General features: G+C 39.1%; 1 protein-coding gene across 3 annotated transcripts in view; it reads right to left on the reverse strand.

Annotated features, from left to right (window-relative positions):
* Positions 1–1,579: 1,579 nt before the first annotated feature.
* exoc3l4 (exocyst complex component 3-like 4) overlaps positions 1,580–23,716 on the reverse strand; it is a 31,619-nt gene continuing 9,482 nt past the window's right edge. The window contains exons 5-14 of one of the 3 annotated variants that reach the window (XM_019348689.2): positions 21,199–21,805; positions 18,673–18,790; positions 16,834–16,959; positions 16,499–16,599; positions 15,122–15,214; positions 12,704–12,827; positions 10,593–10,715; positions 9,763–9,915; positions 9,048–9,166; positions 1,580–2,567 (exon numbers count right to left, since the gene is read on the reverse strand). In XM_019348689.2, the coding sequence (XP_019204234.1) occupies positions 2,348–2,567; positions 9,048–9,166; positions 9,763–9,915; positions 10,593–10,715; positions 12,704–12,827; positions 15,122–15,214; positions 16,499–16,599; positions 16,834–16,959; positions 18,673–18,790; positions 21,199–21,805 (1,784 nt within the window). In that variant the 3' untranslated portion in view covers positions 1,580–2,347. Of the gene's footprint in view, positions 2,568–9,047; positions 9,170–9,762; positions 9,916–10,592; positions 10,716–12,703; positions 12,828–15,121; positions 15,215–16,498; positions 16,600–16,833; positions 16,960–18,672; positions 18,791–21,198; positions 21,806–23,716 lie in introns of all 3 variants that reach the window. The other 2 variants (XM_003447856.5, XM_005453409.4) reach the window with 2 other exon arrangements.

Genomic DNA, 23,716 nt, shown 5'->3' on the forward strand with positions numbered 1-23,716 from the left:
GGCTTTTACTAGCACACCAAAGCCAGAGTTTTTTCCCAGCATGACTGGAGCTCCGTCCGTACAAACTGCAGAAACCATGTCCCATGAAAGATTGTTGTCTCTGAAGAAGTCATCCACAAGCTTCTTCACATCGGCTGCCTTAGTTGTTGTTGTAAGAGGCTTACAAAATAAAAAATCTTCTTTTATCATGTCATCTTTCACATAGCGCACAAAAACAGTAAGATGGCTTAGATTAGCAACGTCTGCGCTCTCATCGAGTTGAAGGCTAAATTTTGCCGGGCTTGAAATCAGATCGGCGACTACTTGAGCCAAGATGTCTTTACTCATGTCTTCTATTCTGTCGCTGACGGTGTCATTTGAAAGAGGAATTTGGGATAATTTACCTTCGGCCGCTGTTCCGAGTATCAGATTTGCCATCTTTAACGCAGCTGGTTTCACGAGTGTTTCACCAATGGTGTGTGGCTTGCCCTGCTTTGCGATCAGGTAAGCAACTTCGTACGATGCTGTGAGGATCGGTTTGTTAACGGGTACAAATCCAAGAGGAGGCAGAGTGGGCCTTTCATCGAATCTGGCTCTCTTCACCTTGAATTCAGCAAGTGTTGTGTTCTTGTATTCCCCGTCTCCATGCAGCTTCAAGAAGTGTTCCTTTAGTTTTGCCGGTGCGAGACTAGAGTTGCTCAACTTGGCATTGCAAATCATGCAGATAGGACGCTCACTCCCATCACGTTCCGTGATACATGTGAATCCATATTGTACATATTGTCCGACCACTTTCTTCTTTTAGCCGACATAGTTAGTATGGATTAAAATGTTAGAAAAAATCACACAAAGCACTACCACAACATTCACATGTTGACTACTGCGCGCACTACATTCCCCGCAGCACTGATTGGCCAACCAGTGTAGCATGATCATCTGCAGCCAGTGATGGCCAGAAGGGGGCGTGTCATCACAAATTACACGATAATTCGGGTGTGTCTGGACCTCTGCAACCTCTGTGGTGGAGGCTCTGCCGAACCCCTGAGACCGACTCACCGAACCCCTAGGGTTCGATCGAACCCAGGTTAAGAACCACTGGTGTAATGAAACTATAAGGGAATAAGAATGCATTTTTTACATATTCATTTTGTTTTCTTTGAAAAAAGTAGTGCGGTAAAAAACGTGCAGGATTTAGTTATTTGCTTTGTTAAAACCGATTTTATTATACTTCTTATATTTCTTCTTTAGTCACCTTTCTTGCTCACTATGTGTTAACAGACCTCTCTGCACTGAATCATACTTCTTATTAATCTCTGGCTCACTTCCACAGCAGGTCTTTTGTCCTATCCTCCTCCAGCAGATGGCCCCGCCCATCCCTGAGCCTGGTTCTGCTGGAGGTTTCTTCCTGTTGAAAGGGAGTTTTTCCTTCCCACTGTCACCAAAGTGCTTGCTCATAGGGGGTCATATGATTGTTGGGTTTTTCTCTGTATGTATTATTGTAGGGTCTACCTTACAATATAAAGCACCTTGAGGCGACTGTTGTTGTGATTTGGCGCTGTATAAATAAAATTGAATTGAATACTTGACATAATATTGAGTATTGATTGATTGGTAAGTTAATTTATTTCTTATACACGTGTAGTGTTCATTTCATTTTTTTGTAAAATTTGTTGAAAACAAATTCAGGTTCTTTGGTGAACATTAAGCAAAGATCAGTCCTTACAAAAAAAACTGCACGTGCCAGTTACTGGAAAATACAAATCTCACATGGCCAGCAAATATTTACTTTTAAATACATATACTTTTTATATACTTATATACATATGCACTGCGGCAAACATGTCATTTGTTAGCTCCATATTATCCTGAAGAAAGTTTTACACATATGCACATAAATTAAACACAATTTAGTTTAGATCCCCTAGTTTACATAGTTAATTATATATAACACATCAAGTATGAACAGTATAAACACAGTCCACAGCTCACATGACCAGCAAGAAGCAAAGCACTAACATGAGTCCACATTATAATCACCTGATGCTACACTCTAGAAAGGATCATTTGGAACACTGAGTGAACTTTAATTTAACCCCATCAGTAGAAATAGATTTTCAACTCAGTGAACAATGAACTAACAAATATTCCTCAAATCATGTTTGCTTTACTGATGAGAACTTTGTCCAGTCTGAGTGATACATTCAGTTTGGTTTGAGTTATTTGCATCTTATCACATAAATAAACAAAAAAACAAAAGAACAAACAAACAAAAAACAAGTGACATAACAAATATCAGTAGTGCAAAGTATAAAAAGCTTTGGGCACACTTCATTACACGGCTCTGTGGTGTTACACCTGCAGTGTTTTCCTAGTCGTCTGGCATCAGAAAGCTGACGCAGGAGTAAGGGAAGTTGGATAGGCAGTTTGTGTTGACCGTAACCTGCATATTACTAAATAAGACTTGGTTTCTGTCACTGCTGGCAATGTCCACTTCCTTCTTCAGTGCTGTGAGTCGCCGGAGGATCAGCTGGTGTTCGTGGCCCCTCATGAGCCCCCTGAAGTACAGAACAGCAACCAGGTGCTTCTTACTGCAAGTGGAGAACAAGATCAAAATGCTTATTAATTCCATATCTATTAATACTATTTAAATTTATTTTAATTAATTAGTTAACCAATTTATATTAATTCCATTGAAAGTCCAGTTTAGCTGAACCCCCCGCCACACACACACACACACACACACACACCCACCCACACCAAAGCTCCAACAGATATTTTCCGCAGGCCACGCTGGCTTTTGCTTTTTCTACATGCTTTAAAACTATCTGGCTAATATTGCAGACAGTGAGAGTCTTAACTTTTTCCCCCATAAAGATGACATCAGACAACCTTCCTCATACTCTTAACGACGAGTTCTGTTCTATATGTCACTAAAAATATGGTTTGGCAACGATGAGAATAGTTTCCAGGTTTTTACAAAGATAGCTACTTGCTTAGCCAACCCAGGTACTCAGGTCTCCCAAGGTCTAGTTTACTGTTGTGAAATTCTGGGTAATGCAAAGTTTTTACTGATTTTTAACATTTGTTGTACCCTTGACCCAATTTTCACCAAAATTGAATCAGCTCGAGCTGCCATTGGTATCTGTCATCACACAGAATTTCAACATGATATCTTGAAAAATGTGGACCCTAGACTGCAAACAAACAGAGAGTCAAACTGTTACATAGTGACATACTCCCTTCCTTTGGGGGAGAAGTAAAGCCTTGCCAATCCACAGATGCCAACACCATATGGTGCATCAATCCATCAAAAAATATTTAAACTTGGGAATAATCACTTCAACAGTGTTTTCCTTTCCAAACTGCAGATGTGTGAGTTGTTTATAATTGTGCAATAGTTTGTTATTTTTATTGGATATTTTCAGGATCACATCACGTAGCCCTTTGCACTGTAACAGTGAGGTTCTGACAAAAAAGGGGCAAAAAAAAAAATCATACTCCATGTCATAGCAAAAAAGGCACTCCAATATAGATATTAATGGAAAAATAACCGCGGTATCTTTACTACTAGATTTTTTGGTAGTACAGTTAAACCTGTTATAATGATCTCTTCACTCACGTACAGTTTTGAACATACAGTTTACATTCCTGAATTTACTCAAACCGTATCTGCTGTGGTCCTATCACTTACAAACTTCACAGCACAAACCAAGATTCTAGTTTCAGGGATCATTTCTTTAAGTTTTGACCTTGTTTTGAAACTTCAGTTTTTTTCCCCACACTTTATATCATTTCAGTTTTAACTCATTCTCTGGCAAGAGAAACATCTGCATCTGTATGTATTTTCTCATGTGGGAAATAAAAAAAGATGCACATGTTTTCATTTAGCAGAACCGAAAGAAAGAGAAAAAGGGGAAATAATGTGGCAATGCCCCATGCACATATTGCATAAAGTCTAAAGTTAACCACAGCATTACGGGATCATTTAAGGCCCTCCTCTCACATTTCTACAGTTGGGGGAAACTTTGTGAGAGATGATGTAAATCCCAACTCAGTGTGCCTCAGCTATTCAGGGTCAACAGGCCTGTTGACCCTGAATAGCTGAGGCACACTGTGCTTCCAGCTTGCTTTTTTGTTACAGAGGCTGCAATTAGATAAGATCAGATAAGATAAGATAAGATAAGATAAAACTTTATTAATCCCTCTGGTGGGTTCCTCTGGGAAATTCGGTTTCCAAAAGCACAGCACCGACAGAAGTTACAGAACGTGAGCAGAATATTATATATACACACATATATAAATACAGAGACATATATAAATAAAATATACGAAAGGGATAAATAGAATAAATAGGAATAAGAATACAAGGGAATTGCACATTTCAAGTATTGAAGTCTATTGCACCGTTGACTATTAACAAAGAGTATTGCACAGTGAAGTGAAGAGGCACTACAGCTTAGTTGTTCCCCCCTCCTTTGTCCTCCTGTTTCCCCTCCCTCTCCCCTCCAGAGAGGAGTTAAACAGTCTGATGGCGTGTGGGACAAAGGAGTTTTTAAGTCTGTTGGTTCTTGTCTTTGGGAGAAGCAACCTGTCACTGAACAGACTCCTCTGGTTGTTTATGGCCGTGTGCAGAGAATTCCCAGCATTGTCCATAATGTCCAGCAATTTCTTTAGTGTCCTTTTCTCTGCCACTGACACCAGAGTGTCCAGCTTCATGCCGACCACAGAGCCAGCCTTCCTGATCAGTTTTTCCAGCCTGGATGAGTCCTTCTTTGCTGTATTGCTCCCCCAGCACACCACAGCATAGAAAAGTACTCCAGCAACCACTGACTGGTAAAACATCCTCAGGAGCTTCCTGCAGATGTTAAAAGACCTCAGCCTCCTGAGGAAGTACAGTCGGCTTTGGGCTTTTTTATACAGGTGCTCTGTGTTGCATGACCAGTCCAGTTTGTTGTCCACCCACAGCCCGAGGTACTTGTACTTGTTGACCACCTCCACCTCCTCTCCCTCTATCTGAACCGGCAGTGGACCTTCTCTGGACCTCCCGAAGTCCACAACCAGTTCCTTGGTCTTTGTGGTGTTGAGTTGCAGGTGGTTTGTGTGACTCCATGTGACGAAGTTCCTCACCAGACTTCTGTACTCCTCTTCCTGATCATCCCAGATACACCCCATGATGGCGGTGTCGTCTGCAAACTTCTGAATATGGCATAATTCAGAGTTGTAGCAGAAGTCAGAGGTGTACAGGGTGAAGAGAAGGGGGGACAGCACAATTCCCTGTGGTGCTCCTGTGCTGCTGACCACAGTGTCAGACATGATGTCCTTCAGCCTGACATACTGTGGTCTGTCAGTGAGGTAGTCGGAGATCTAAGCGACCAGGTAGGGGTCCACCAGCATCCTGTTCAGTTTTTCCTGGAGCACATAGGGCCGGATGGTATTAAAGGCACTGGAAAAGTCAAGAAACAGGATCCTGACCATGCCTTTTCCTCCGTCCAGGTGTGAGTGGGCTCTATGTAGGAGGTACAGGATGGCATCCTCCACTCCGACATCCGCCTTGTATGCTCTCATAAGGAAAAACATCCGTCTCCTACGCACAAGTTTTTGTGGTTTCAGTTTCCTGTTATTTTGTGAGAGGAATACGCAATTTTCTTTTAGAAACTAAAATGGTTGCAGTTTGCAGCCTGTGTGAGAGGGAGACAGACAGATGTTGATCTATCTTGTTAGATAGTTCTTCTTGCCATATTTTGTGAAGTTTTGCCTGAGATAAGCTGTGTATTGCACAATAACAGGGCACAGGCATCAAATGATAGGAATGCTGGAACATCTGGATTTTGCCTGCAGTGAGCAGTTAAGAAGTTTCTTTACAGCAGCAATCTGGTGGGAACTGAGGAAACAAAACTCTAAAATGCCTTTAAACAGAGAGTGAAGCAGACCTAAGAACCATCAGATCATTTACAGCAGAGCATTTTAAATCATGAATGACCGTAACCCCTTGTGCGTTCCAGAAGACTCAACTTCAGTCTTCTGGAACACACACAGGCATCCACAAGTGGGTCACACAGATCATGATTCCTGAACAGTTGCCAGCTGGGCAGCAGAAAAAAAACCCCACAAGCTCTTCTCATTAGTCACTAAACATTTTAAGCTTTCACTGTGAAGAATAAAACCATTTCCCAGAACCCTGAAAAGTAAAAGCTGAGTTTTGTGGCCATGGCCAAAATACACCAAAGTAAAACTTTCACAACATCTCAAAATGTCCTTTTTAAATGTCCTCTCAGATCATGTTTTCTCACAGGTGGAGAAAATCTGAGATAATCTCCAAGAGCATATCTCTGTTTGTTTTTCAGATGGATGATGTTTGATCTGTATTTAAATCTCAATATGTAGAAAAGGCTTAAAATAAGAGGACGCAACTGGAGCCAAAAATTGTTCGACTATTGAGTATCAGCTTGAACTGTCAACTGAACAAGATCATAATTAATTTTGGACATTTATATAATGTACAACACTAATTAGCCACCCTTAATCTCTTTATGTCGCTTCAACGGAGCTAGACTTTCTTGTAACTTTTTAAACGTGTCTTGAGCAATAGTTCTCCAGGGTGTTTCTTTCTTTCTTCGGGTTTTCTTTGGACTGGCTGCTTTTTTCACTAGTTTTCGGTCGAGTCCTTGTTCATGACCATTTTCTGAAAAAACGTTTTATTTGTTATGCTGCTTACACTGACCTATGCATCAACTGACTATAAAAAATCCTTACTCAAGGAATGGAGGTGTATTGTGTCTACACATAACAGATAACTTTGCAAAGAACCTATTTTAAATATAATCTTCAGACACTTTGTTACAACAAACCATGACCAACCTGCCTGTTTTTGCAACATCCAAAGAAGAGCTTTGAATGTCATTCAGGAACTGTTCACTGAAATGTCCACTGGACTTATCCCCCATCCACTGGACAGCAGTAAGCACTAAATTAGCTGAGATTAGAGAAAGTCTGTTTTTCTGTCTGCAATGAGCACATGCCTTTGTTTTCAGGCATATAACACTGATTCAGGAACACACTTTTAGGCATCATTTCATCACTTGCTGATATCTGTCAAAAGACTTCTACTATTCATGTTCGCTGAGTGAAGTGTGTTGTCTCATGATAAAAAAGCTGTCAGATCTAAATTTAGTGCAAACAATATCCAAATTTCTGCAAAGAAAAAGAAACTGAGTAATCACCATAACTTGTGGATTTCATATTTGTTACCAACATATCCTTTAGTTTATTTTGATCACCTTATCCCCCTCACATGTCTGCAGTTTGTCCCGCTCAGCTATTCATGAGTCATAAGGTGAGAACAAAGCTCATTATCATGTGATGGCTGTTAATAATACCATTCATATTCTGTGGAACGTGTGTGTGGAATGATAAAGCCTCAGACTTGAAGTTGAGGTTTTATCTGCTTCCTTTCAAGAAAATCCCATCTCAGATGTCGTGCTTGGACAAGATATATCCCTGATGCTAAATGTCAGAGGGGTTAATATGAATGCCACAGACAGCTAATTAAACATTGCTCTTCTGCTTTGGGTCAGTCATTGAAATTCGCTTCACTTCCTCATTCTCCTGATGATGGTCAAAGTCCAATTAGGTTTACTTGACAGCTGATAAGGGGGGATTCCTATTCAGGTACAATCTGCCCACTTCTGTGTTTTACACCAAAAACAAAGAATTCCTTTATGTGCGTCAACAACCACAAAGGGGAAGGTCTGACACTTTTGTTGTGTCTTCATTTTGGATTTTTTTTTTCTTTCTGCTTTTCTTCGCGTGTCACAACCACAAATTTGCGACACAGACATGCTGTTGTTTTATAGTTTACTCCATGCATGTTTCACTTTTATAAAACAAATTCATTGGAATTCATTAGAACCCCCTAAAGCCTACATATTGCATGACCTTAGCTTGTCCTGAACTGCAGTGCAAAAACTGCCCCCCCCCCGCAAAAAACAAAACAAAAACAAAATAAATAAATACATAAATAAATTAAAAAAAACTGTCAGTGCTTCTTTTATCAGCAATAAGAAAATATGACATCCCAGAGTGGCTTACACTGTCCTGTGATGTGTTCATGGTGCAGATGTAAATAAAGTTGTAGTGTGGCTAACATCTAGCTAGCTCTAAGCAGTTTTATACAGTTTAGTGAAGGCTAAACAGGTTCTGTGGTGTTCGTGAGCAATGCTAGGTTATATCCCAGGTATCAAACTCCAGTCTTCGAGGGCCAGTGTCCTGAAACTTTTCTGTGTCCCTGCTGCAACACACCTGAATAAAATTAGTAGGTCATAGTAAGACTATAGAACTTGACTGCATGCTGAGGTGGCAGTTCAGCCATTTGACTCATGTTACAGCAGCTCATAAATGAATGAACATGGTGCAATAAAAGGACTTTTAGAAGTACATTTTTCCAAACACTTCACTTTTATTTACTTGAGTAGGATTGGGGGTTGCCACCACCATCAAAGAAGCCGCACAGGTCAGCTGATCACAGCCTGTACACAAAGAAAAATCTACCGGCACTCACAAAATAAGCTATTATGTAACTTATTACTGAGCAATTTTTTTGCCCTTGCAAAGCACCCAATTTTAGGATTTCCTCTTCCACCAAATCCGATTTTAACTCCTCTCTATCAGCTAAATATTAATCCAAGACAAATAGTGATGTCCTTTTGTTTCTGGTGATTTGTACAATATTAACAAAGCTCAGTAAAGGAAAATTTTAATAATGCTCAACTGCAACAAGCACTGGAGCCAAATTTTGGTAAATGTCAGAGCAGAAAACACTGCTCTCTCTATTCAGATATAACCATTGGCATAAAACAGGGTTATTTTGTAGAAACCTGGCCTAAATTGTACACACCAAATCCGTAAAAGGCCAGAAACCAGTCCAGCCTAAGCTTTCCTTACCTTTCACCTAGTGGATTATGGGAAAACCCTAATCTGCCTGCATCCTAAAGAGTAAGAGAGCGTAGAACAGGATTTTTCCTGGTTTATTTTTAGTGAATCGTCATGTTGCATTTGGCAGAAATGCTTACCTGAAGTCTGGGTAATGCTGTACTACAGGCTGCAGATGGTTCTTGATGTCTGTTGTGTTTTTCTGTCCAATGATGTTGCTCAAGTCGTCTCCTACATGGTAGAGCCACTCATCATTTGACTTCTGTAAAAGAAAAAAAATATAAAAACATTAAAAACTGATGGAGTTGCTGCTGACCTTGAACATCCTTTGAATTTTGAATAAAACACATGACTACACAAATAAAGGGGCTACACAGCAGAGGATTTCCTGTTATGCTGCTCATTGACAGCAATGTGACCCAACCATCAAAGGCAAATACGCCACTTATACACACACTTATACTGCTTTTAACATGAACGAAGGATCTGTGGACCAAAGATCAGGTCAGTATTCTGCATTTTAAAGCAAAAGAGGATGCATATTACGTGAAATGAAAATAAAGGACCATTTAGACATCATTCTTTGTTTTTACATTCATCAGGTCCCAAATAGCAAAGAGAAATTACAAATGCATGCCATGAAAGAGTTCAGGTCTTAGGAGGTTAAACGTGTTTAGATTACTTGGCTAAAAATAATTAGAAACATTCCTACTGTTCATTAAACCTGTTTAAGTTTCAAAGTAGTTTGAAGGTTTACTGAATCATGACATGTACGTAAAAATACCTACAGCAATTAATTTGTATTTTACTTTTTATTTGCTTTTAGTGTTGATAGGGAAGTGATGACTTAATTACCATGTCCTCAAATAGATCACTGAGTTTATTCCACTGATGACGGATCTTGGTCGCGGCCTTCTCGTGTTTCCGGTTTTTGCACGAGTAGTTACTCTTCATCAGCTGACCGATGTATTCTATCACCACATGGTAGTGCAATTTGCTTGCAAACGCCTGTCTCCAGGGTAACAGAGTCGCAAACACACATACACACACACAGAAAGAGGGAGTTAGGTGGCGGCATAACAGGATGGATACAAAAAAACGGAAATGTTAGTTTGGAGGTGATAATGCATCGTGACCACCCGGGTTCAATTCATCTGAACTGACACCTTTTAATCTACCTATTCACTCTTTCCTGTTAGGATTCATGACACTCACAGTTTTTTGGGTTTTTTTTTGCTGTTGCAGCATCCGGAGAAAAACAATGGAAGAGCCAAACGTATTAACTGGAACTTCCGAGACAATCGATCTAAAATAAACAGGACTTCCCGATTTCATAAAAAGCATTAAATAACCTTCTAAGTACAATAGATATTAGATGATATTCTGCATCTTTTGTTCCTATTTAAATCACCTAACACCCTACAAATAAAACCATAATTATCATAAAAACTTCTGTTACAGGTAATTCCTTTCATGGTAACTGTCTAATCAGACTGGGACAAATGCCAGAAAATCTTTAGCCTTAGCAAGGGACTTTACTTTGGCAGGCAACCTGTCTTTATTCCAAGCGGCGGGGCTTTCCTGTACTGTAAGTAAAAACATTTGGCTGTTAAATTTTATAAAGTGGTTGGTCAACTCTGGACTGCCCCTGTTGGCTTTCTTCCAGGCCATCTCCTCCTTCTCACTTTGGCATGTGGTGGCATCATGAGACTGCAGTGCTGGGAAAGCAGCTTTGTCCGGCTGTAGAGTTGATCAAAGTCTTCATCGTTGGTGAGCCATTTCCTTGTCATCATTCTCCTTAAGTAAGGCTGGAAAAACAACAAATAACACAGCCATTAATCACACAATGCCTTTGGGGGGTTTATTCACGACAGATTATAAAAAGTCACATTTCAGGTTAACACCTGATTATTCTACAAAATAGGCTAAAAGTAAAAAAAACAAACAAACCTCAAACCTCATATTAAAGTGAATATATTGAATGAGAAGCAGTTAATGGAACTACCTCCTCTCAAAGCCTACATATATGCGTATTTATCTTCATCACAAAATCTAAAGTAATGTGCAATCTAAGGAGCTTGGAAAGAAAAGCGTCTGGACTTCTTTAAGTTGCTTGAAGACGTTTCACCTCTCATTCAAGAAGCTTCTTCAGTTCTAGGGTCAAATGATGGAGAGTCCCAGATTTAAGCCCTGTGGGAGTTTCCCCCCAAGAGGATGATGGACCCCCTAATGATCCTCTAACTAATCACACGAGCCAAGGTGTGGCTCATGTGTAGGTCACAATCAGCCAAGGTTTCCATTTATGCCATTTATGTCCACTGTGAGCAACCATCTGGGACTCTCCCTCATTTGACACTAGAACTGAAGAAGCTTCTCGGATGAGAGGTGAAACGTCTTCAAGCAGCTTAAGGAAGTCCAGACGCTTTCAAAGTCACTGCTCCTGAGACTCTCCATCATTTGACTTGGATGACTGAGAACCTTCACAGACAAAGTAATGTGCAAAAGTCCAAAATTTTGTTTTGAAGGAGCCAGACTAGTATTAAGTAATATTTCTCCACACTTTCAGAAAGTCCTTTTCTTTGGCCATTATCTGTGTTTTCCCTCATTTTCACTCCAGTCCTCGAGCCTCTTAACACTGACCTATGAATCATTCAAGCATAAAAAAGAAACCTAACTCAAGGAATGAATTGTGGTTGTGGCTACACGTAACAAACAACTTAGAAAGGAACACAAAAAGGAAACTGTGGGCACTTTAGTTTTATTTTAAAAAAATACCAAAGATAAATCAACATCTTAAAGAGCATTTAAGTATTGTTCAAGAAGTCTGTAAAACTATTCCTGAAGACTTTTTAAAGGCTAACAGTGAGAGTGAGAGTTCAGGCTGTGTTGAAAATAACAGCAATCATACCAGATATTGACTTCCAAGCTGATTAGAATGGTACAATTGTAGAATTGAACAGCATGTAAGCCAAACATCTGGATTTAGCTTATATTCTACTTCCTTGTATCTTTGAATGTTTCAAGAAAGTCACTGCATTTACTTCCCACTTTAAAGACATCTGGAGAAAGACTTTAGGAAAGTACTCTTACGCTTACTTAGGGGGGCATTCTGCATGTGTTTGTGTCTTTGAATATACTAAAACTTTCCACAATACCAAACGTTTTTGGTCTAAACACTCATAGCATCTAGTATAGTTATGAATAATAAGTATGCAGTTGGTTAGATTTGGTAGGAGATGTTTGATTCATGCATGGTGTCAGCAAACGCAGCACTCCTCTCTTAGGGGTTAATCAGAGGTCGGTTATAAGAAGCAGCTATAGCCTCCTCCAGGTCCCTGGCAATGTGCCTCATTCCTGTTATTCACAGGCTGTCTTTAAGTATTATAGATTGGATTCACTTCCCCTGGCAATTGTTTAAGCTGTGTAACTGTTAAAGGGTGGTTCCTTCTGTTTTTCCAGGCCTACACACTGCTGCCGTCTTCCTGTAGCCTAATTGTTGCTTTGTTGCTGTCGTGTTGGCTGGTATTGAACCTTGTTCTTTTAACTTTAATAAAGTGTCTTAATTAATGGTTTGGTATTGCCAGCCCTGCTGCTTAAGTTGCTGTTTTCTTTTCTGCAGGTGTATATTTGTAGTTTTGTCTAAAGTTTGTTCTATGAAATTGATTTGCCACGCCTCTGCTCGTTAGCAATGAGCCTGTGTGCCCACAATGTTTGCACTGGTTATTGTAATCTCTCCTGGGGTGTAACTCCCTCCCCAGGTGGCGCTGTCGGCACCATTTAGTTACCTTTACCGTACCTTGACATCTTCTTTAAACTGATCCTCCAGGTCTCGCATAAGCTTGTCAATCAAACTATCTACCGCTTTTTGAAAGCCGTTCACCCCATCTTCACAGGTTTCTTTGTACTCCTCCATGTGTTTCCTGCAGGAGAAAACAACAACAAATAAAAAAAACTTGATCATCATGAGGTTTGATGGTGATAATATTGCCACATTTTCAATCAGAACTGCACTGGTGAGTCTGGTGAAGCACATCTCATTTGCTTACATTAATTTTAAGTAATTACTTGAGTATGTTGCATGTTTATTTCTGTCTTATACTACTTACAAGTTACAAGTATCTTAAGTTTTTTAATCGATTTTCCCACTATTTTTGGTCTTTAATGAAGCACTTTGGGACAAACCGTGAGATATTTCTCTTCACACTTCACATCTCAATTCATTTAAAATACTCGCACGTTTTTGCAGGGCAGGGTTGGTGTATTTTTATTTATATTTTGTTTTTTATTTTTCCCATTCCCTGTTTAATACTCTGCAAGAGTTGGCGTGTCCTGAGAGGGTTATCTACAGCGTTGACTCCCTGTTATAAAATGCTGGTACCCCCTCAGCTTCCTAACAGATGTATCTGTAAGTGTGAACATCCCAGGTGACGTCATTCTTTGGATTTACAAGATTTCCAGAAAACTATGACCTCGATTTCGACGTCAGTGAGATTTAAACTCATCTGAAATTTTTACTTGATCCATCTATGGCGTCAGCACGGTGACGACAATCATGGTTACAATGATAATAATAATGTGAAAGCCCAGTGAGCCATTGTGTGATCAGGCTTTGGTTCTACCGTCTGCATTTTTTTTTTTTTCCCATTCATCCTAACCTCCTCTTTTTACAGACTCTATATATCACCAGGATCTGAATTCTCAGACTGAATTCTCTGCAGAATGAGGACACCTCTGCCAATATGACGTATGCTTTTATTTCAGTAACATGTCGAATGTGGTCCTATCAGCTCTTTTTATCACTGCTATTCACTGTTGTTTTAGCCTGTTTAGGCATTTTGATTAAGCCATCTCATAAACTTCCTGCAGAAAACTCAATACAATGGAGCCTAATTTTGTTTTTTTGTTTTTTAATGAACTTTATCAAAGGCAGACACGGTCTGTCTTTTCCCTTAATGTGTCTCCAGTTTCCTGCATATTTCTAGACTTCCTTGTGTTTTCCCTGGCACTACAGGCAGGAAAAGTGTGTGTACTGAATCGAGCTTTCAAACAGGAATACTGAAGGGCTTTCCTAGTTTAAACATAACAAATGGTCTGATGAGATTTCCCAGACAGACTTTAGCACTACATCTATTTCCCTTCCCAGTCTTTCCATGTACATATATGGAAAGAAACATGAGCACAGCAGGATCAGTAACAAAAGATATAACAGTAATTAAATCAAGCAAAGCCCAGCTAATCAAAATGATAACAAAAACTTAAACTAAGCATGAAAATACGCCCTGAACAGATAGCCAATCTGTCCAGGGTATACCTCACATCATGCCCTATGGAAGCTAGGATAGGCTCTAGGTTTAACCTGCAGCTATAAATATAAAGCGTTAGAACCTTGATTAAATATCCCTGAAGAAACTGAGCTAACCAGCGCAGCGAGTGACAGAAGCAGCTGGTGTGCCCTCAGTACTTTCTCTTTTCCCCGATTATACCACAGCAGTGTTTCAAATTCAGAGCCCTGCTTCTCTGAAATCACGTGCTCTCTAAGGCTTGTATTTATGTCTGACTGGATCTCTTTTTGCTCTGGTATATAAAAGCCTCTGCTGTCCCATCCAAAGAACCCCCACGCTTGTGAGACTCAGCAGTCGTGGCACACAACAGAATTACTGTCCCAGCAGACATATGTCAGAGCTGACTATCTGAGAGATGACTCATCCAAGCAAAAGACAACCATGAACTTCTGCTCAAGTCTGCTTTCTACATTGGATTTTCTGATTCATTTCAAAAACTTTCATAAAGAGAATGACAGAATAGCTTCTCTGTTATAGCTATAAACACAAAACAGCTTTGTTACAATGAACAATACACATATTGTCTTCAAAGTATGGGTAATACATTTTCAGAACCCACTGGCAGTCATGTTCGTCACACTTTTGGTTTTCTTGAGATAAACTGTATTAATTTTTCTGACTTTAGACAATATACCTTTCATTCTCTTTGGTTTTGCATGCTTTTTTTTAATCAAATAAACGGGACTAAATAGCATCCAGGTGTTTTTTTTTTTTATTAAAATTGTTCATAAATCCATCCTGTCTCTAAATCAAATGTGCTGACGGATTTATTGGGGGGAACAATGGGGAATAAACCCTGGAGATAACCGTGTCAGGACACGCTAACTCTGGCAGGGTATTCGTGGATGTTTCCAGGAAGTCACGTGACTTACTTTAAAGAAGTAAAGCTGTTAATGTATGTAATACGATACTCTGTCCACAAAGGCTGGTGAGAGGTGCAATGCTGGCTGAATGCTTTTTCAAACCTGCAGAGGAAAGAAGAAGCTTCAGTCAGCGGAGGAGGCGGACAGAGTTAAACAAGCCAGATAAATAACAGGGCATTTTGTTGCAAAGCAAAGTTACAGACTTTATAGGAAACAGAAACCCTCCAAGGGGGATGGAAAAATAACAGGAAAAAGTGATGTTTAAAATACTGAATGCATAAGAAGTGTTGTTAAAAAAATGCAGAGAAAGGTTATTTATTAATCATAAATACATTAGGAGAATTTGCAGACAGGCTGAAAAGTCATAGCTGCAGGATACAGAAATGTTTCCATCAGCTTCACAGCTTCAAGTAAATAAAAGGTTTTTTCTGTTTCAGCATGACAGTGCTTGTGTGCAGAAGTCATCTCCCTAACAAAAAGGTTTCCCAAGTTTTGTGTGGGAGTTTTGTTATTTCCTTTTCACTGATTAATATAATCCTTTATTTTGATTATGTTTTGTTTCCTTTCTGCTATATTTTGGGTAGAATGTCTGCGGGGGAAGATGGAGGAGGGAGATTGCTTATATGAACTGTGTGGGATGGGGACAAACACATGATCCTCAGAGGATTGTCTGACCAATCGAGGGGAATATGCTTGTATTGCTCAACATAACAATCTCATTACTGTCCGGTTACTGCAAAAAGGTCAGCGTCCTGATTTTTTGTTTGTTTTTTCTAGGTGGATGCTTTCCTCTTCCTCATCTCAGTTCTTTATCACAACAAGTTATTTTAATCCAGTTGTTTTTGCTGTTATCTTGGTGTAGCCATAATACTTTTTCTTTGATCCCACTCCTGCCACGTATACAGTAGGGGAAAGAAGTGGTTGATCCCTTGCTGAATTTGGAACTTTGTTCACTTCCAAAGAAATGAAGAGTCTTGAATTTTCATGGTACTTTTCATTTTAATGAGAAGAGTCAGAATAGCAACCAAAGTTCCAGAAAAACCTCCGCTGTAACAGAATGATTGAAAATGCCACCACTGATCAAAGACATGGATTACACAACATCTGCGCTACATGTCACGGTAATCAGACAGAAAACCGTCTATATATTTGTGACTCACTTTAATGCCTGTGCTCAGTCACAAAAAATAACCCTCAGATTACAACACGCCATCAAAAGAAATTGTAATCTGGAGTTTATTTCGAAGCCACTAAGATAAGAGTAAAATCAGCTTGCTTCCAGGAGGGTGGAGCGAAAGTTTTCCACTGAGATTCTTGTGGTAACGTTGCCTGTTAAATGTCTATGATGCATAGATAGATAGATGTATTGTTTATGTGTCGCCATACCCATTTGGGAATTGTTTCAACTCCTCGAGGCAGGAAGAAACCACTTTCTTTTCCAGCTGAGCGTCAAGTTTGATAGAGTTTAAAATAAACGATTTCACGCTCTGTTGAGAAAAAACAGAGATGGTACACAGCGTAAGGAAACAGAAGTTATGTGCTGCCACCCTATGGTGAAAACACTACATTGCAACTTGGAGGATTAAAATCTGTTGGCAGAGAAATCTTCACCAATAAATAAATAACTAACTAAATAAATGTGAGATTCTATCTGTATCTGATGGGTTTGATGTGTTTAGCATGTATACATTATGTGCATTATGTGATATTTCAATAAGTACCGTTAAGATGTCAATGGGAAATGAAGAAATGGGGAAGTTGTCCTCCTTTTCGGGAGCCTTGCCATCCTTCCACACCTCTTCATTTTCAAGTTCAATGACTCTGTCCTGTATCTTCCTCAGTTCCTCCTGCAGAAAGAGCCAAGCAGAGTGGAAGTCAGCATTAAAGTGCCAGCAAAACAGCTGTTTCAGCAACTCGTGGCAACATCTCTTCTGAGAACTATATCAGAATTGAAACCATTAGTCAAACATTTGCTGGGTGTAACCACTCAAAACTGATGCTTTGAGTATTTTCTTTCCTTATATGAAAGTACAATGAATATCTTTGTGTTTTTCACTAGTAAAAAAAACCAACTTCTAAATACAATAAGCAAGGAATTTGTTTTTTCAGTAATATAAAAATCAATCAAGAAAATAACAAGCACTGGTAAAAAACTGCTGGTAGAGGCCCTTACACTGATAATGTGCTCAGTTATCTGTGATCTTGTTTTATTACCATGTCAATGGGTTTGACGCACTTCGGGAAAATAAATCAAAGGCTTTCGTTGTACTATTTTGTATACTCATGTTTTGGTTATGTGACTAAGTTGTGATCACAGCAACTTGGATAATGATTTTAAACAATCTGTTGAAGAAACTACTTGATTCCTACCAAGGTTTTATTGTTTTATGTGTCTTTAACTGGAAGTTTAACAGTACTGTGCATCAAACTGTGAACTGAAGATTTGCAACTACATCATAGATGATTGCCATCTTCACTGTGTAGATGGGTTAATTATCAGAGGATATGCTTTCTCCAATACTCCTGAAACAGAGCTGCAGACTGAGGTCTTTATTCTCTGGGAGATTGTTACCATGAGTGTTAGTGACCTCTGTCACATTAAAAAGTCATCTGACCTGATGTTATTCTGTAGGCAAGATTGTAGCTGGTTCAACATCAGTGTGCTCAAACTGTAAATGTGTTTTATGGTATGAATGTGAAAGCAGTAAAACCAAACAAACCTCTGGCCTGTAGTCACTGACATCATGTAACCAAGTTAATCACTAAACTTCTAATCTGATTGAATCCTGGAGGTTTACTGCAACTGCAAAGGTTTACTGAGAGGCTGTCTGGCATGTAGACAGATTGGTAGTACTCTGTTACATTTCTTCAAAACAATCTCTTTAAAAAACTGCATTTCTATAAATAACCACTTGATGGCCACTTAGCTACTGTGACATCACACACTGGTTTGTGAGTGTGATGGATTTTATGTGGGTTTTTTTCCAGTGTACTATCTTGCTGAATGTATATCCTAGTAGCACTAATTAGGTATCTATATCTACGTAATTGATAAGTTGGTATCTGAGTCTGTGTGTACGGGCTCACTATGCTAACCCAGCTAGCTAGCATTCGTTTTCAGCCTAACCTCTCATTCCATGGTTATCCATTCATCCACCAATCCATCCATCTATCCACACATCCACCCTAACCCTTCAGAAGTTCTACCCAGGTCATAAAAGCCAAGACAGCTAAAGCAAACACAAATGGTATTACACACACCAATGAATCAATTATACATAATTGATTCATGTCAAGTCAGCTCAGTTTAGGTCATGAAAGTCATGAAACCAGTTAGCAGATCTTTAAACATGACATTATTCTTAAAGTGAGGCATAATAAAGATGTACAGTAATGAAGTGTGTGCTTCATAATATCTCAATGGTCTTTTGATTCAACTCATTCTCATAATTACACAAAGAATAACAATATGAAAAACTAAAATGTCATCTATGGAAGAAATTCCAACAAGAAACACATTTAAAACTCTGTATTTTATGAGCTCAGTGTGAGCGCCTCACCTGCATTCTCCTGCAGTACTTCTCTCTCAGTTGTTCCAGGAAGTTCTCCTCAAGCTGCAGATCAGTGCTTTCATCTTGGATGTCTGGCTGCAGAGACAGACTTCCCATGATCCTCTCACTGTTGGAGTGAAACGAGATGCAGTTCACAACATTTTGTGGTACTATGATCGGCCAAAATACATTTTCCTACCTGTGATGTTGTATGAAGGAAACTGAAATTAAAATGTTTAAAAAAATCAAAAATCAAATCCAATTAAATACACACAGTTGTCCTTTGCACACTGTAATGCAATATTGAATGAGTGTATTTGCTTTATGAAAACCATGTTACATTATGGTCTGTGCGCGATATGCTTTATGAAGAGGATCCTATTTTACATAATCTGTGAAAAATGTGGTCGTGACCTGATTTTCTTTTTCCCATTTTGGCCTCGAGAGTGTTGTGCTTCTTTTTATCAGATCAGCTGTTTATTTTCGGTCTCCCAAATGTTGTTCTGAGCACAGTTTTTTATGTTTCCCATGCCCTGATTCAACAAATAATGTCAGCACTGCCTACCTCACTCACGCTCACTGTGGAGCTGCAGTCCTGCTTTTGTGTTGGGTATTATTAAAACGGCTGTCTGCACCACGTGTGAACACATTTTTATGTGGACAGTGAAGATGTGATTTTAGGTGCGTTCCCCCTGTAAATCTGAGATGATAAAAAAGCTGCAGGAAGACATGCAGACATACCTTTCCCCTTTATAATGTTTGCATAATACATCAAGCCTTCAAAGAATCCGACTGAGGAGTTTATTGCATATCATCTGTCTCTCGTTCCTCCCTGATATAGTATATGTTTTCCAAAATGCTTAATAATATGAGAAAGTACATTAACTGCGGATACACAGAGTATGAATGGTTTGCTGTATGCAATCATTACAAAGGCTATCTAAATTCAATTTAAATCACAAAATACATGTTCTGTATTCTGTGTATTCTAAAAAACACCTGAATTCACTTATTCACTTCACCACACTAACGCAATGTTGGGAGATTCATAAAAAACTATAAAGAATAGCCTAAATCACAGCAGCAGAGGCAGAGTTGCTGAAATATGGAGACTTGTAGAGCTGAGCTTTTCTGACCTTCACTGCCCAACAAACACCCACAGCTTTGAGATGCAACACCACAAGTTTTTCACAGTTTTCTATGTTTCAAACCTGAGGAAACACAATGCTGGTGATTTGTTTTACTGGCTGCAATCATGAAATAAAAAAGCATTTTAATATGTAACATATTTTTAAAAAAGCTCCCTTCATTTGTGGTAGGATGGGTTGTGCACTTACTGGATATGTCACGGTCCTGGGTCCATGCCCCATTGTGTTGTGTATTTTGAATTATTATATAGTCTTTTGAATTCATTAGTTATCATTTCTAGTCTATTGGTTTCGGTGCTATTTAGAATTCTTATTCAAGTCAGGTTATGTCATGCCATGAACTCCCAGTTTAGGTCAGTCATCCTAGTTTGAGTTTTCATTTTTTTCATTTTGTTTTGCAAATAAAAGCTGCTGCCTTTAAGTTAAATATACCATCTGAGAGTCCTGCGTTTGGGTCCAATCACTGCCTGCCACACAGAGAACCATGACAGGAAATGTGCCCATCATCTGACCACTTTTGCTGCATGTCCTATTTCAGCAACAGATCTAGAGCTTTATTGAAACAATGACTTTAAGGGTTTTTTTTAATTTAATAATAAAAAGAAAACATAGTTTTAAATAACTCTATATAGCGTTATTATCACTTTGGCCTATCAATTGGCCTTAAAGGAGAGGTCAGAGGTCAAATGTGACATGATATTTAAAATCTTTATACATTATTTTCTATATATTGACAATACATATACATGTAAGATCATAGTTTTTAACTTTTAAGGCTCTTTGTCAATTTTCCACCAATAAATCATTAAGTTGACTTTGAAGGTGGATGTATGCCAAATTTGAATGGATCGTTAACATGATCGCACTCCACACCCCTACAAAGTTTTACAATAAGTGCGTACAGTAAGAATGACACACAAAGGCTACCAAAATAAAATCTTCTTGGCAGAGTACGGTCTGTCAACAGTGCAATGTGTGACTGGCTAAAATGATGCATAACGATTGTTTATAGGGTACTCAGTTTTGTAGCTGCTTTCAACAAACCATGTTTGCAAGGCTAATGACAAATGTCATGTTGGACAAAGATGACTGAACGCTTTTGAAGCTGTACAGCATCAGAGTTAGAAATCTGAAACCTGCGTCAGAGAAGAAATTACATTACAAAATTACATTACAATAAGTAACTGCATGCCAATTTTTGTTCTCACACCACAATAAATAGTAAATACTGTTTAACATCATTCTAAAAAGTGAAATATAATGCACAAGAGTTCATTTCTTTTTTGTCTCCATCTATTTATGTACTGTTTTGGCTGAATAGGAAATTCCTTTGAGAGGTGTCCTTGAGGAAAAACAACAGCCCTATTTGAACAATCTACCCACTCACCTCTTGTACTTGTTGACGATCCAGTCCAGCAGACCATAGAAATCCTTCAGCTCTGTCACCTGCTGCTCCAGCTTCTTCAGGTGCTGTGCAACGACTCTGTTATAACCTCTCACATAAGTGCTGAAGACTGTAAAACTGGGTGGGTAGGACCACTGCAGTTCCTGCTTCACATTCTCCAAGTCCTTAACAATGACTTCACCCAACAGACCCAAGTGAACAGCTAACCAGGCGGAGTTCTGCTCTATTCTGTCCAAGTGAACACTCTGCACCTTCACCTGCACACCTGCACTAACCGATTCCCTCCAAGCGTCCATCCAGCTGTCTTTCAGGCCTCCTGGTTCTCTTAATCTCTTCTCTTCCTCCTGGATGACCCGGGCCATTTGGAGCAGCAGCTTTTTGTCGGAGAGAGGGTTGCACACTATGTCGCTGACCTTTTTCCTCAGCATTCCATAGAGGAGGTTGAGGTCTTTTTCCCTCGTGGCCAGCTCCATAGCTGAGCCATCGGGACACGACTCTGACTGCTGCTTAAACTCCTGCCGCAGGGAGAGCAGGTTCAGGTGAGCCTCCTCCAGCTCCCCCGTCTCTATCAGTTTGTTGATCTCCATCACTGTGAGCAAGCAGAAGTAATCGTAACACCAAGGGCTTAACAGAGCTCCTGTAATCAGTTATGTCTCATTATGAAACCACAATGGTAAAAATCAGAGTGTAGTGCTGCTCCAGTCAACATAAACGCAGCAAAAAAAGCCAAACTTCAGTAGACCTGTTAGAGCTCATTCAGAAACCGTGAATCCAGAACAATTCATCACATCAGGTGTCACATCATTACACTGGCTTGATGCTGCTTGATGTCAAAGAATTTAATTTTAGATTTACGGTATAATCCTTGTAAAATAGAATTACTGCTCATTTTTACTGGATATCATAGTTAAACAGCAAAAGTTAATAAAGTAAAAGCTCAGTAACATCAAAGATCTTTAATTTTACCCTGTAATGAAACCTACCTGCAGCTTTTGTGGAGACGGTGAGTTGGAATTGGTCTCCTGCTATAGGCTAGCAAAGAAGGCTGTTGCAAATTGCAATTTCAGCTGCTGGTACAGTATCCTGGTACACTCACATACCAATGAAATTAAATAATGTTGAAATATCTGAATTAATTTTAAATGTCTAAAGTCTTTTTTCTTAAATCGGAGGCAATGTGTTTTAGAATAAGTAATCATTTTATTATATATTTAGATAATTAATATATTAAGTGTTTCGTTTATATACTGAAGTAATTTTTAGGTAGTAGTCAGTTATGCTATCTATAGTGAGCTATGTTTACTAAGTAAATATGCCATTACCATAGCTATGCTGTGCTGTGGAGGTAATAATTTATTCTACAAGTTTGATGTGAAAAATCATGACTTTGAAGGTTCTTCATGAGATTAATGGGTTTTAAGGTTACTGAGAAATCATAAAAATTATATAATTCAAAGAAATGTCTGCGAAGGTTCTCAGTCATCCAAGTCATCGTCGTCTAAGGAGCTTGGAAAGAAAAGTGTCTGGACTTTTTTAAGTTGCTTGAAGACGTTCAACCTCTCATCTGAGAAGCTTCTTCAGTTCTAGGGTCAAATGGTGGAGAGTCCCAGACTTAAGCCCTATGGGAGTGTCCCCAAAGAGGGACATGGACCCCTATTGATCCTCTACTTTGACACCTTGGCTTGTGTGATTAAGTAGAGGATCAGTAGGGGGTCCATGTCCCTTTCTCTTCATTTTGCCACTCTCTTTTATATTTCTCTTTTTGTCTTTGTCTCTTGTGCCCCTTGCTTCATTTTTCTCTCTTTCCGTTACTTCTTTTCTCTTTGTTTCTTTAAATTACATCTCTATCTCTCTGTTACCCTATCACCTTGCCTTTTGTGGATGTGCTTAAGGCTCTTCGCCCTTATGTTGCTTTGCTTTGTGTTATATTGCTTCTTTGTTTTGATTTTTATATGACTCTGTTCTTGTTGTAGAAGCCTGATAGACTTTGTTTCAACACATTCTGCTTTCTCCAGACAATCTTTTGTGAGTGATTTTATTTTTTAATTGGATCTAAAAAGCTGAATCTTCACGTGACACGCAGGACAAAGTTCATCATTTTGGCTTCTGACAGCAGACACATCTCTGTATTTGTCCTGCTAGACCTCAGTGAAAGGTTCAATACTCTCGACCATAACATTTTACTACAGCATGCCATAAGTATTAAAGATACTGCACTGCAGTCGACTGAATCATATCTAATAGACTCCAGTTTGTCCAGTTTGGCTAATTATGGAGTTCCACAGGGTTCTGTGCTGGGACTCAATCTGTTTACATTATACATCATTCCCAGGCAGTATTGTTAGAATATCATTTTCACTCCTACGCAGAAGATACCTAACTGTATCTATCCATGAAATCAGATAACACATACCAGATAGTTAAACTGCAGGAGGCTATTAAAGTCATAAAGGCCTGGATAAATCTTGAAGGTGCTGATAGATAAAGTTAACTTTTTCTT

The sequence above is a fragment of the Oreochromis niloticus genome, linkage group LG19, assembly GCF_001858045.2.
Source record: "Oreochromis niloticus isolate F11D_XX linkage group LG19, O_niloticus_UMD_NMBU, whole genome shotgun sequence".
Taxonomy (NCBI): domain Eukaryota; kingdom Metazoa; phylum Chordata; class Actinopteri; order Cichliformes; family Cichlidae; genus Oreochromis; species Oreochromis niloticus.